Raw genomic sequence first — 12,979 nt, 5'->3', positions numbered from 1 at the left:
TAGGAGAACTATGGGGATATAAAATGAACACTTTATCATACTAGCATATCAATACCGGAAATCTGACTTTCATCGATCAAAAATATTTTTATGAGAATTAAAAGATTAAAAGTTGTACAGTTTATGTTATTAAAGATAAAATGGGTATAATATTGCATGCAGGTGTAGTTCTGTGACTTCTCAGATTTGGCGATATTCAAAACATGCTCTTGATCATAAATGTATCAGTAGTCAAACATACATGGGGGATCTTTCCAAGTCGTGATTTAGACAATGATTGTTTTATTTCGTTGGACACTTAAATTCGTGGATAAAGTCATCCACGAAAACCACGAAAATTGGTACCCCACGAATAAAAGTACTTTCACAGTAGGTGCTTCATTAAGCGGAAATCACGATGAACCATCATAAAGCATAGAAAACCAACATAAAGGCAAATATCCATAAGAGTGAAAATCTTCCCCCAGCACCGCCCAGGCATGCCATTGGGGTATGTTATAGCTCAAACTAAAGCTAAGTGTGTCTACTACATGCCTGAATCTTTATTTATACTAAAATATGTGAACGTAAGCCAAAAAAATATTTAATCGACCTCTACCCCCAATTTGGATAGCCAGACAACAATATTGACCATACCAACCCCGGACCTTTTCACCCTAGGGACCAAACTGAGCATATCATTGGTCTATACAATGTGTCATTTTCATCGTAAAGGCCTTGTCAAACTTTAAGATGTGTTTTCCAGCATAAATAGGTTCCTCATTAAGCGGAAAACACGATAAACCATCATAAAAGCCTAGAAAACCAACATAAAGGCAAATATCCATAAGAGTGAAAATATTCTCCCAGCACCGCCCAGGCATGCCATTGGGGTATACTTTAGCTCAAACTAATGTTTAGGGTGTCTACTACATACCTGAAACTTTATTTATACTAAAATACGTGAACGTAAGCCAAAAAAATATTTAATCGACCTCTACCCCCAATTTGGATAGCCAGACGCCAATATTGACCGTACCGTCCCCAGATCTTTTCACCCTAGGGAACAAACTGAGTGTATCATTGGTCTATACAAGGTGTCATTTTCATCGTAAAGGCCTTGGCTAACTTAAAGATGTGTTTTATAACATTAATAGGTGCTTCATTAAGCGGAAATCACGATGAACCATCATAAAAGCATAGAAAACCAACATAAAGGCAAATATCCATAAGAGTGAAAATCTTCCCTCAGCACCGCCCAGGCATGCCATTGGGGTATATTATAGCTCAAACTAAAGCTAAGTGTGTCTACTACATGCCTGAATCTTTATTTATACTAAAATATGTGGAGGTAAGCCAAAAAAATATTTAATCGACCTCTACCCCCAATTTGGATAGCCAGACGCCAATATTGACCGTACCGTCCCCGGATATTTTCACCCTAGGGAACAAACTGAGTGTATCATTGGTCTATACAAGGTGTCATTTTCATCGTAAAGGCCTTGGCTAACTTAAAGATGTGTTTTCTAACATTAATAGGTGCTTCATTAAGCGGAAATCACGATGAACCATCATAAAAGCATAGAAAACCAACATAAAGGCAAATATCCAAAAGAGCGAAAATCTTCCCCCAGCACCGCCCAGGCATGCCATTGGGGTATATTATAGCTCAAACTAAAGCTAAGTGTGTCTACTACATGCCCGAATCTTTATTTATACTAAAATATGTGTAGGTAAGCCAAACAAATATTTAATCGACCTCTACCCCCAATTTGGATAGCCAGACAACAATATTGACCATACCAACCCCGGATCTTTTCACCCTAGGGACCAAACTGAGCATATCATTGGTCTATACAAGGTGCCATTTTTATCGTAAAGGCCTTGTCAAACTTTAAGATGTGTTTTACAGCATAAATAGGTTCCTCATTAAGCGGAAAACACGATAAACCATCATAAAAGCCTAGAAAACCAACATAAAGGCAACTTTCCATTAAAGTGAAAATCTTCCCCCAGCACCGCCCAGACATGCCATTGGGGTATATTATAGCTCAAACTTATTCTTAGGGTGTCTACTACATGCCTGAATCTTTATCTATACTAAAATATGTGGACGTAGGCCAAACAAATATTTAATCGACCCCTACCCCCAATTTGGATAGCCAGACGCCAATATTGACCATACCTACCCCGGATCTTTTCACCCTAGGGACCAAACTGAGCGTATCATTGGTCTATACAAGGTGTCATTTTTACCGTAAAGGCCTTGGCTATCTTTACGATGTGTTTTCCAACATAAATAATTTCCTCATTAAGCGGAAATCACGATAAACCATCATAAAAGCATAGAAAATCAACATAAAGGCAAATATCCATAAGAGTGAAAATATTCTCCCAGCGCCGCCCAGGCATGCCATTGGGGTATACTATAGCTCAAACTTATGTTTAGGGTGTTTACTACAAACCTGAAACTTTATTTATGCTAAAATATGTGCAGGTAAGCCAAAAACAAAATTTAATCGACCCCTACCCCCAATTTGGATAGCCAGACAACAATATTGACCATACCTACCCCGGATCTTTTCACCCTAGGGACCAAACTGGGCCTATCATTGGTCTATACAAGTTGTTATTTTCATTGTAAAGGCCTTGGCAAACTTTAAGATGTGTTTTCCAACATAAATAGGTTCCTCATTAAGCGGAAAACACGATAAACCATCATAAAAGCCTAGAAAACCAACATAAAGGCAAATATCCATAAGAGTGAAAATATTCTCCCAGCGCCGCCCAGGCATGCCATTGGGGTATACTATAGCTCAAACTTATGTTTAGGGTGTTTACTACAAACCTGAAACTTTATTTATGCTAAAATATGTGCAGGTAAGCCAAAAACAAAATTTAATCGACCCCTACCCCCAATTTGGATAGCCAGACAACAATATTGACCATACCAACCCCGGATCTTTTCACCCTAGGGACCAAACTGAGCTTATCATTGGTCTATACAAGGTGTCATTTTCATCGTAAAGGCCTTGGCTAACTAAAAGATGTGTTTTCCAACATAAATAGTTCCTCATTAGGCGGAAAACACGATAAACCATCATAAAAGCCTAGAAAACCAACATAAAGGCAAATATCCATAAGAGTGAAAATATTCTCCCAGCGCCGCCCAGGCATGCCATTGTGGTATAATATAGCTCAAACTGGAGCTAAGGGTGTCTACTACATGCCTGAATCTTTATTTATACTAAAATATGTGCAGGTAAGCCAAAAAAATATTTAATCGACCCCTACTCCCAATTTGGATAGCCAGACAACAATATTGACCATACCAACCCCGGATCTTTTCACCCTAATGACCAAACTGAGCATATCATTGGTCTATACAAGGTGTCATTTTCACCGTAAAGGCCTTGGCTAACTTTAAGATGTGTTTTCCAACATAAATATTTGCCTTTCTAAAAGGAAAACACGATAAACCATCATAAAAGCCTAGAAAACCAACATAAAGGCAACTACCCATAAGAGTGAAAATCTTCCCCCAGCACCGCCCAGACATGCCATTGGGGTATACTATAGCTCAAACTGGAGCTAAGGGTGTCTACTACATGCCTGAATCTTTATTTATGCTAAAATATGTGCAGGTAAGCCAAAAAAATATTTAATCGACCCCTACCCCCAATTTGGATAGCCAGACAACAATATTGACCATACCATCCCCGGATCTTTTCACCCTAGGGACCAAACTGAGCTTATCATTGGTCTATACAAGGTGTCATTTTCATCGTAAAGGCCTTGGCAAACTTTAAGATGTGTTTTCCAACATAAATAGGTGCATTATCAAGCGAAAAACACGTTAAACCACCATAAAAGCCTAGAAAACCAACATAAAGTCAACTACCCATAACAGTGAAAATCTTCCCTCAGCACCGCTCAGGCATGCCATTGGGGTATAATATAGCTCAAACTGGAGCTAAGGGTGTCTACTACATGCCTGAATCTTTATTTATACTAAAATATGTGCAGGTAAGCCAAAAAAAATATTCAATCGACCCCTACCCCCAATTTGGATAGCCAGACAACAATATTGACCATACCATCCCCGGATCTTTTCACCCTAGGGACCAAACTGAGCTGATCATTGGTCTATACAAGGTGTCATTTTCATCGTAAAGGCCTTGGCTAACTTAAAGATGTGTTTTCCAACATAAAGAGTTCCTCATTAAGTGGAAAACACGATAAACCATCATAAAAGCCTAGAAAACCAACATAAAGGCAAATTTCCATTAAAGTGAAAATATTCCCCCAGCACCGCCCAGACATGCCATTGGGGTATATTATAGCTCAAACTAAAGCTAAGTGTGTCTACTACATGACTGAATCTTTATTTATACTTAAATATGTGCAGGTAAGCCAAAACAAATATTTAATCGACCCCTACCCCCAATTTGGATAGCCAGACAACAATATTGACCATACCAACCCCGGATCTTTTCACCCTAGGGACCAAACTGAGCATGTCATTGGTCTATACAAGATGTCATTTTCATCGTAAAGGCCTTGGCTAACTGAAAGATGTGTTTTTCAACATAAATAGGTTTCTCATTAAGCGGAAAACACGATAAGCCATCATCAAAGCCTATAAAACCAACATAAAGGCAACTACCGAGCTTTAAAATCGAGTGGGTTGTAACAACTGATCAATATTTTTTTTGATTTTATGGTAGTATATTGATTACCCTTAGTGTTAAACATCATTATTCCGATATATATCACATGGTTATAAAAATAAGAAGATTTTATGTGTCCTTTTTTTTACTAATTCATCATTCAGTCCGGAATTTTCCGGAGTGTATATTTTTGTAATTTTTTGATATTACATTTCTGGTATTTATATTCATTTATTGAGGGAAAACAAATTGGTTCTTAACAAACAATACATTATCGACCAAAAACACTTGAAGAAATACAGTTATAATAGATCAATAGACAAAAAATATGTATGTATATATGATCGTTGGTAAGCAATATCAAAATCCAAAAATATCAAAATATGACACTAACTTGTTTTACCTTAAAAATCGAGTAGATTATAACAACTGATTGGTGGGTTTTTGATTTTATGGTAGTATATTGATTACCCTTAATGTAAAATATCATTATTCCGATATATATGACATTGTTAAAGAAATATGAAGCTTTTTATGTGTCCTTTTTTTCTAATTTGCTCATTCAGTCCGGAATTTTCCGGAGTGTATATTTTTGTAAATTTTTGATATTACATTTTTGCAATTTGTATTCATTTATTGAGGGAAAACTGATTGTTTCTTAACAAACAATACATAATCTATCATAGACACTTGAAGAAATACAGTTGATACAGCTAAATAGACAAAAAAATGTATTTGTGTATGGCCATAGGTAAACAATATCAAAATCCCAAAATATCAAAATATGACACTAATTTGTTTTACCTTATAAATCGAGTGGGTTATAACAACTGATTGATGGGTTTTTGATTTTATGGTAGTTTATTGATTACCCCTAATGTAAAATATCATTATTCCGATATATATCACGTTGTTAAAAAAATTAGAAGCTTTTTATGTGTCCTTTTTTTCTAATTTCTCATTCAGTCCGGAATTTTCCGGAGTGTATATTTTTGTAAATGTTTGATATTACATTTCTGCAATTTGTATTCATTTATTGAGGAAAAATTAATCGTTTCCTAACGAACAATACATAATATATCATAAACGCTTGAAGAAATACAGTTATAACAGCTAAATAGACAAAAATATAGTATTTGTATATGATACTTGGTAAGCAATATCAAAATCCCAAAATATCAAAATATGACACTAATTTATGTACCTTAAAAATCGAGTGGGTTGGTGAAATAAATCAATGGGTTCTAATTCGGTCATTCATATATATCCATATGTAAATGTTTAGCTTTGAATGGCCTGTTTATTTTGCTCAGTAAAAAAAATAAAGCATATTTTTGAATGAGGTGTATATCCGGCGAGCGGGAATCCAATTCTGAAAAAGGTTCATAAAATATTATCCTTTTTTCCTCAAATACCAAAGAATAAACAGTTATCGGTGAATGATCAATGGAAAGCAACATATTCAGAGTTTACAAAAAATGTAAGAATGGTTAGTCTAAGTGATAAATTATTGAAATAATGACGATTTTATTTTTTGGGTCCGGACCCGGTCGGAGGGAATCCGGATTTACTCGGTCGGCGGGAGGATATAGGGGGATCGAACAAATGTCAAGGTTAGCAAACATCAAATATTTCTACATCTATTTTTATTCAAAGCAACTAAGTCTCAGTAATGTAGGTATAAATATTATAAAGGCAATATTAGTATTCAGTCATAATTGGTGGATATATGAAGATGTGATGTGAGAGCCAATTGCAATGAGACAACTCTCCATCCAAATAACAATTTATTAAAGTAAACCATTATAGGTCAAAGTACGGCCTGCAACACGGAGCCTTTGCTCACACCGAGCAACAAGCTATAAAGGGTCCCAAAATAACTAGTGGAAAATAATTCAAACGGGAAAACCAACGGTCTAGTTTATATAAAAAACGAGAAACGAGAAACACGTAAAAATTATTTAAACAAACGACAACTACTGTACATCAAATTCCTGACTTAGGACAGGTGCAAACATGCAGCCGGATTAAACGTTTTAATGGTACCAAACTCTTTTCCTTTTTCTGAAACAATAGTATAACATCACAACATAGAAAAACGCACGATAACATATCAATTGGAAGGCTTAACTCAATCACAAAACGTAAATTAACACACTATGAAGGAATGAATTTGATAAATCTATTTAACTGAAACAAATCCGGGTCACAAACCAAAAACTGAGGGAAAGACATCAACTATATAAGAGAGGAAAAACCGGAGACAAAAGAACACTGAACTGCTACAAAAAAAAAACCGCCAACATACATGTACGTAGAAACGGACTATGTGATAACAACTGCCATATTCCGGACTTTGTCCGTGAAAATAAATGTGGGTTTAACATGGTTTTATGGTTAGCAAAACCTCCCACTTTTAACATGTTTAATGCAATTTTGAAAATACCGCTAAAATAATAACATTACGCGACAGGAATATACCTCTAGTACAAATCAATGCAAGAACACTCAGGACAGAGAAATACAAATATAAATGATTATATATAATAGTACATTTCAAAATGTAAAACACAGAATAAAGCGAACTCGATGTTCAGAAAGCTTAAATAGTTTTTACTTCGCTTTAACTCATTTTGTAAACATGTGAACGTCAAGACAAGATCGTATATTATTACGGATAATTATGTAAGAAAAACTGCGATACATTAAAAGGACATGTGCTGTCGAAGTTATCTTGAGTAGCCAACTAGAATGACTAGCAATAATAGTTTAGTGTTGACTCCTAAACATATTTTCAATTGAAGTGTAAGTGGATTGAAGTTCAATAGATTCTGGATATGATTTTATAGAGATTTGCATGAACGGAATATTATCATGACGGAAAGCATCAAAGACAAAACATAGCAAGTCGATACAACACAAAAAGACGAATACTAGTATTGAAGTGTAGCACATCACATTCAAAACTCAAAATCAAGATAAACTAACATTCCCAAGGCAAAAAAAATATCTCAAAACACTACAAGAAAAACCCCAACTAATTACCAAGCAACACGAACTTCTTCCAAACCGGGAGAGATCGCATGTCCTCTGATCCCGAAAAAGAGAGGCGAAAGGGACATACAAAAGGGACATCCGAGCGAAAGGGACATCAAAAGGGACATTCAAATTTATAAATTGAAATATAAACTGACAACGCCATGGCAAAAAAATAACACCGCAAGAAAAACATCAGTATGCAAAACAAGGTTGAAAACTAAAGACTGATCAACACGAACCCAACCAAAACCCGAGGAGTGTTATGCGAACTGTTATTTTTCGGTATCATTCGGTGCGAGGTCAAATTACATACAGAAATCCCCAGACGTTTCTTTCATGTCATTTTTTTTAATTTGAAGTTGTATTTTGAACATTAATTTACAATACAAATGCAGTTAGTTTGGTAGTGATGATACACATATCGAATAAAACACTATCAGCTCAGATAATAATCTCGAACATTTCAGCCCTGATACATATACAAAGTATTTCCAATGATATTTAAATAAACACGTGGTCTACATGTTGCAGTTATCCGGTGAAAATATGACACTATATAGGGTCACTCTTTAAAAAGATTTTGAACAGATGTTCCAGGGACACAGTTATCGTCCTTTGATTTTAGAGGACCTAGTGTGGACAGTGCATAAGCTGATTTTTTTTCAGGCAACTTCATACACCCTCCAAATTTATTTTTATATATTGTAAGAATAAAAAGAGATGAATTGATCCAGTTTGAAAAGGTAAACCAAATATATTTTTAAAAACTATCATATAGAATTATTATGTATAACCCTTTATAACGTCAAAGTTGTCCATAATTTGAGTTAAGCGTGGTTTACTCAAGGTACAAATGTTCTAAAGTTCTAATGCAGCTCACTACGCAGTAAATAAAATTGAGAATGGAAATGGGTAATGTGCCAAAGAGACAACAACAACAACCCGACCATAGAAAAAAACAACAGCAGAAGGTCACCAACAGGTCTTCAATGTAGCGAGAAATTCCCGCACCCGGAAGCGTCCTTCAACTGGCCCCTAAACAAATATATACTAGTTCAGTGATAATGAACGCCATACTAATTTCAAAATTGTACACAAGAAACTAAAATTAAAATAATACAAGAGTAACAAAGGCCAGAGGCTCCTGACTTTGGACAGGCGCAAAAATGCGGCAGGGGTTAAACATGTTTGTGAGATCGCAACCCTCCCCCTATACCTCTAGCCAAGTCAAACTCATTTTTGAATAGAGTAGGTTCGGTTTGTGTTTCTTCTTTCTTAAAAACATTACGCAATAACTGTGTTCTCAGGTCAACGAATACATTGAATAGCTACGAGGTCTCTATACTTTGCTAGTTTAAAGTGTGTTTTGATTTCTAATACCGAAAACAATCATCGATTTCAACAGTTTGTAACTTTATCCGATGGCAGTAAAAAGGTGCGAATGACATCTTTCACACGCGTCAATCTCAATTATCGCTTTTATTCGAGGTTTGGCTTGAGTACGTTAATCCGATTAGAATTTGTAAGAATGGACAAGAACAATACGTAATCTATCAAACTACTCAGTTGTTTCATAGGATCATATAATTTTAAAGTGGTTAGTTTTAATACTTCAATGATATAGTTCTTTTCATTGAATTTTAATGTACTTTAGAAATTTAAACATGCACATTCGACAAAAACCACGGTCTTGTGTTTACAGAAGTTTATTGCATTCTAAACATGTAAATTAAGCGTATATGTCGCTTACGAACTTTCATAGAATCATTATAAAAATCCGATGAAATAACAATTTTGAAAGTAACAAGAATTAGAAAAAAGATCGTAGACAGTCACTATTATTTAGGATTTCTTATAATTAAATACAAGTAATAGTCGTTTATGAAATTGAATGTAGTTACCTTTGATAAAGCAGACTTTAAACTCGGCACTGCATTTGTCAGACACCCATATTGATTTTGAAGTAAATCCATAATTTTCACTTTCTGTACACTTATTTTTCTTTTTCTCTTCTACTATTTCAATGGAGACAATCTTTCCATCTTCTAGTATATCTTCAACCACACACGTGACAGGTCGTTTATCTCTCTTTGAGTTGCATTCTTCATATTTACATTGTTGTGCTGAAGGGTTTACAAGCAATACAGTACACAAATGCATTTAACACATTATACAAAATAAAAAGCGATGAGTGTGAGGTCTCTGGTTAAACAGTCTTTCAATTGCATAATTGACTAAGAAACTGCATTTGCGGTATGGGCTTTGTTCATTGTTGAAGGCCATACGGTGACCTAAAGTTGTTAATTTCTGTGTTATTTGGGTTTCTTGTGGAGAGTTATGTCTCATTGGCAATCATATCACATCTTCTTTTTTATTTGTAAATTATGGTCATTTGTGTATATGTCAACTGTTATAGTGTTATAGTGTATGCATCAATTTATAAAGATACAATTTGGTTTAAAAATATATATCATTATAAGAATAAGAAAAGGTGGTATGATTGCCAGTGAGACAACTCTCCACTAGGGACCAAAATGTATAATTTTAAAAGTGCAAACATTCGGCATATTGCTATTCATAAAATTATATAATAATACAAATATGCACTTTAATCTTGAAATGTATAACTACGTTGTACCTAGTAATTAATTTCCTTTCGAATATTTAAAACTGGAAAACTTACCGCCATCACAATAGATTAAAACACAAATGCCTACGAAAATCCGAAATATCTCCATTTATCCCTACCTAGCGAGTATACCATAAAAGTAAAGTAGGGTCGCGATTTTTCACGGGAAGTTACATACCGATAATATTAATGACAATTTCCGGTTACATTGTTTCATTGTTAAATACATAACAGAGGTCATCATTTTCTACATTTGATGTCACTATTAACACGATTGACATGAAAAAGTGGTTTTTATGACGTATCATATGTAACAACCGAAGAATTACATATCTTTTATTATATCTACAGTAGGGTGTTTTACACCATCATGATTCAACAATTGATCGACTTTTATTCAAAATAACACAAGAAAACAAACAAACAAACAAACAATCTAACAAACACACTCACATAATAATAGATAAAGAAAAGAATGAGGAAAGCAAGAAAAAGAATATTAGATTAAGAAAATGAATATTATATAATAGTAATCAAGAAATATAGAAAAATAAAAATAAAGAAACTTATCATTATGATTAATAATTAATGGAATACAACACGCATGATACATTTTTTTAAGTAAGTGTGTACTGCACAAAATATGTACATGACAACCACTCCAAGGCATGTTTTCATACATTTCGTTTTCGACCTGTAAACCGCTAAATCAAAATAAGAAAATACATAGTCATGTACTGTAAAAACTGTATCAACAATAAGACAACTACATTTATCCACCAGGGGCAAAATGAAGTCGATATAATCAATTATAATAGTTCACACTGTGGTCTCCAACAACGAGAAAAAAGACCACGTCAGATATTGCTACCATTTAATGTAACAGAAAATAACGTTAAATTAGAAACGCGCACTATCAAGTTTTTCCTGCTTTCCTTGTCGGGAAAATGCAAAGTATAGCACACAAGTAGAAATGCCGAGATATTCCATTCCAATATGATTTTATAATTTACATCGGATAATTCATTTTACTTCTAGTAATAATGTGTTTTTCGGGGAAATATTGCTGCATTATATAAACATCCCGAATATGATTTTATTCAAGCAGTGGAACTAGCGACAATTAAATGGCTTATAGTTATGACACTGAAGTTTTCTTAACTTTTAATCGTCTTATAGATGTGTATTTTTGTAATATATGCATCATTTCGTTTCGTTGAAAGTAAGACATTTACATTAAGTAGAGGAAGAAACCCGCGAATGCAGTTCATGCCGTCCCAAATTACGCTTGTGGAGACGTCAAATAATGTTAACGGACAACCTTGCAAGACATTTTCATTAATCCTTAATTTTTATAGGTAACCCTGTAATCATATTACAATTTGGTGTAACAATTTCAACTTTTAAAGTACTTTGTATTGATATAGTAATCAAAGCCGAAAAATAATCTTCATGAAATCAAATCTCTGTTTTTTGGCAGTAAAAGTTTTGTGAAGGCAAGAAAGTTTAACTCGGACATTACCGCAAGATATTGCAAACCTATTGTTTTGAATTAAATATTTAGCTCAATTCATTCATTATAATTTTAACTTTTGGAGCTTACACTTAGTACAAAACGATCGTGCTTACAATTTATTAAATTATATGTCAAAATTTTATTTTTTTAACTGAAATGTTTCAAGTTTCCAAACAAAATTTTCCCTGGGACAGCCATTTTATAATACACATTCTTTCAAAATATCTATGCTGATTTTACATTGAGATGGCTATGTAAACCAGTACTGAAATATATCACGTCATAGAACATTCATGCAAAATTTCGGAGAGTTGCGTGAACATTTCGCGAATTGTTCGAGTTTAATGTTTCGAGTTTGTTACATGGGACAACGCCAAGTGAACGTTTTTTTCTGATAGTCTGTGTCTTCCGAAGCCTATGAATATTATACTTTTATTCTTTCTCTATCATAATGTGAAAATTTAAGAAGCAATCTTTATTTTCATATATAATTTGAAATATTCATTTCAGCATTTCTAAGAAAATTTCCTTATCAAATATTTACCTAGCGATATTTTTCGTGGTAGTAGCAATATCTAACTTGCTTAAATATAATAAAAAAGCTAGGTACAATGTATGAAGCATATCAATGGGAAACAATTCAAACGAGAAAACTAACGGCGTAATTTATCACGAGTTGGTACACGTCCACGTCCACTTGTATTTTTGTCCATCTGATGAGTTAAACCTTTTTCAAATGATTTTTATAGCACGTTCTTCTTATAGTCTTCTGTTGTACATGCTTGTACTGTTATACCACTGTCCCAAGTTAGTGGGAGAGTTGGGATCCCGCTAATATGTGTAACCCCGCCATATTTTGTATGTATGTGCCTGTCCCAAGTCAGAAGCCTGTAATTCAGTGGTTGTCGTTTGTTTATGTGTTACATATTTGTTTTTCGTTCATTTTTTTTACATAAATAAGGCCGTTGGTTTCCTTGTTTGATTTGTTTTATATTGTCATTTCGGGAACTTTAATAGCTGACTATGGCTTTGCTCATTGTTGTAGGCCGTACGATGACCTATAGTTGTTAATTTTTGTGTCATTTTGGTCTCTTGTGGAGAGTTGTCTCATTGAAAATTATACCACATCTTCTTTTTTTATACTTC

The 12,979-nt window shown here is 34.2% G+C and overlaps 1 protein-coding gene across 2 annotated transcripts in view; it reads right to left on the bottom strand.

Moving 5' to 3' along the window:
- The window catches only part of LOC143044839 (uncharacterized), a 56,698-nt gene extending 46,110 nt beyond the window's left edge, over window positions 1–10,588 (bottom strand). Inside the window, exons 1-2 of one of the 2 annotated variants that reach the window (XM_076217032.1) lie at window positions 10,372–10,588; window positions 9,590–9,811 (exon numbers count right to left, since the gene is read on the bottom strand). In XM_076217032.1, the coding sequence (XP_076073147.1) occupies window positions 9,590–9,811; window positions 10,372–10,426 (277 nt within the window). In that variant the 5' untranslated portion in view covers window positions 10,427–10,588. The remainder of the gene's footprint in view (window positions 1–9,589; window positions 9,812–10,371) is intronic. The other variant, XM_076217033.1, reaches the window with a different exon arrangement.
- Between the last annotated feature and the right edge of the window lie 2,391 nt (window positions 10,589–12,979).

Source organism: Mytilus galloprovincialis, chromosome 9 (assembly GCF_965363235.1).
Source record: "Mytilus galloprovincialis chromosome 9, xbMytGall1.hap1.1, whole genome shotgun sequence".
In the NCBI taxonomy this organism is placed as follows: Eukaryota; Metazoa; Mollusca; class Bivalvia; order Mytilida; family Mytilidae; genus Mytilus; species Mytilus galloprovincialis.
The sequence above is the reverse complement of the archived record's forward strand: the minus strand, read 5'-3'. Positions and strand labels throughout refer to the sequence as shown.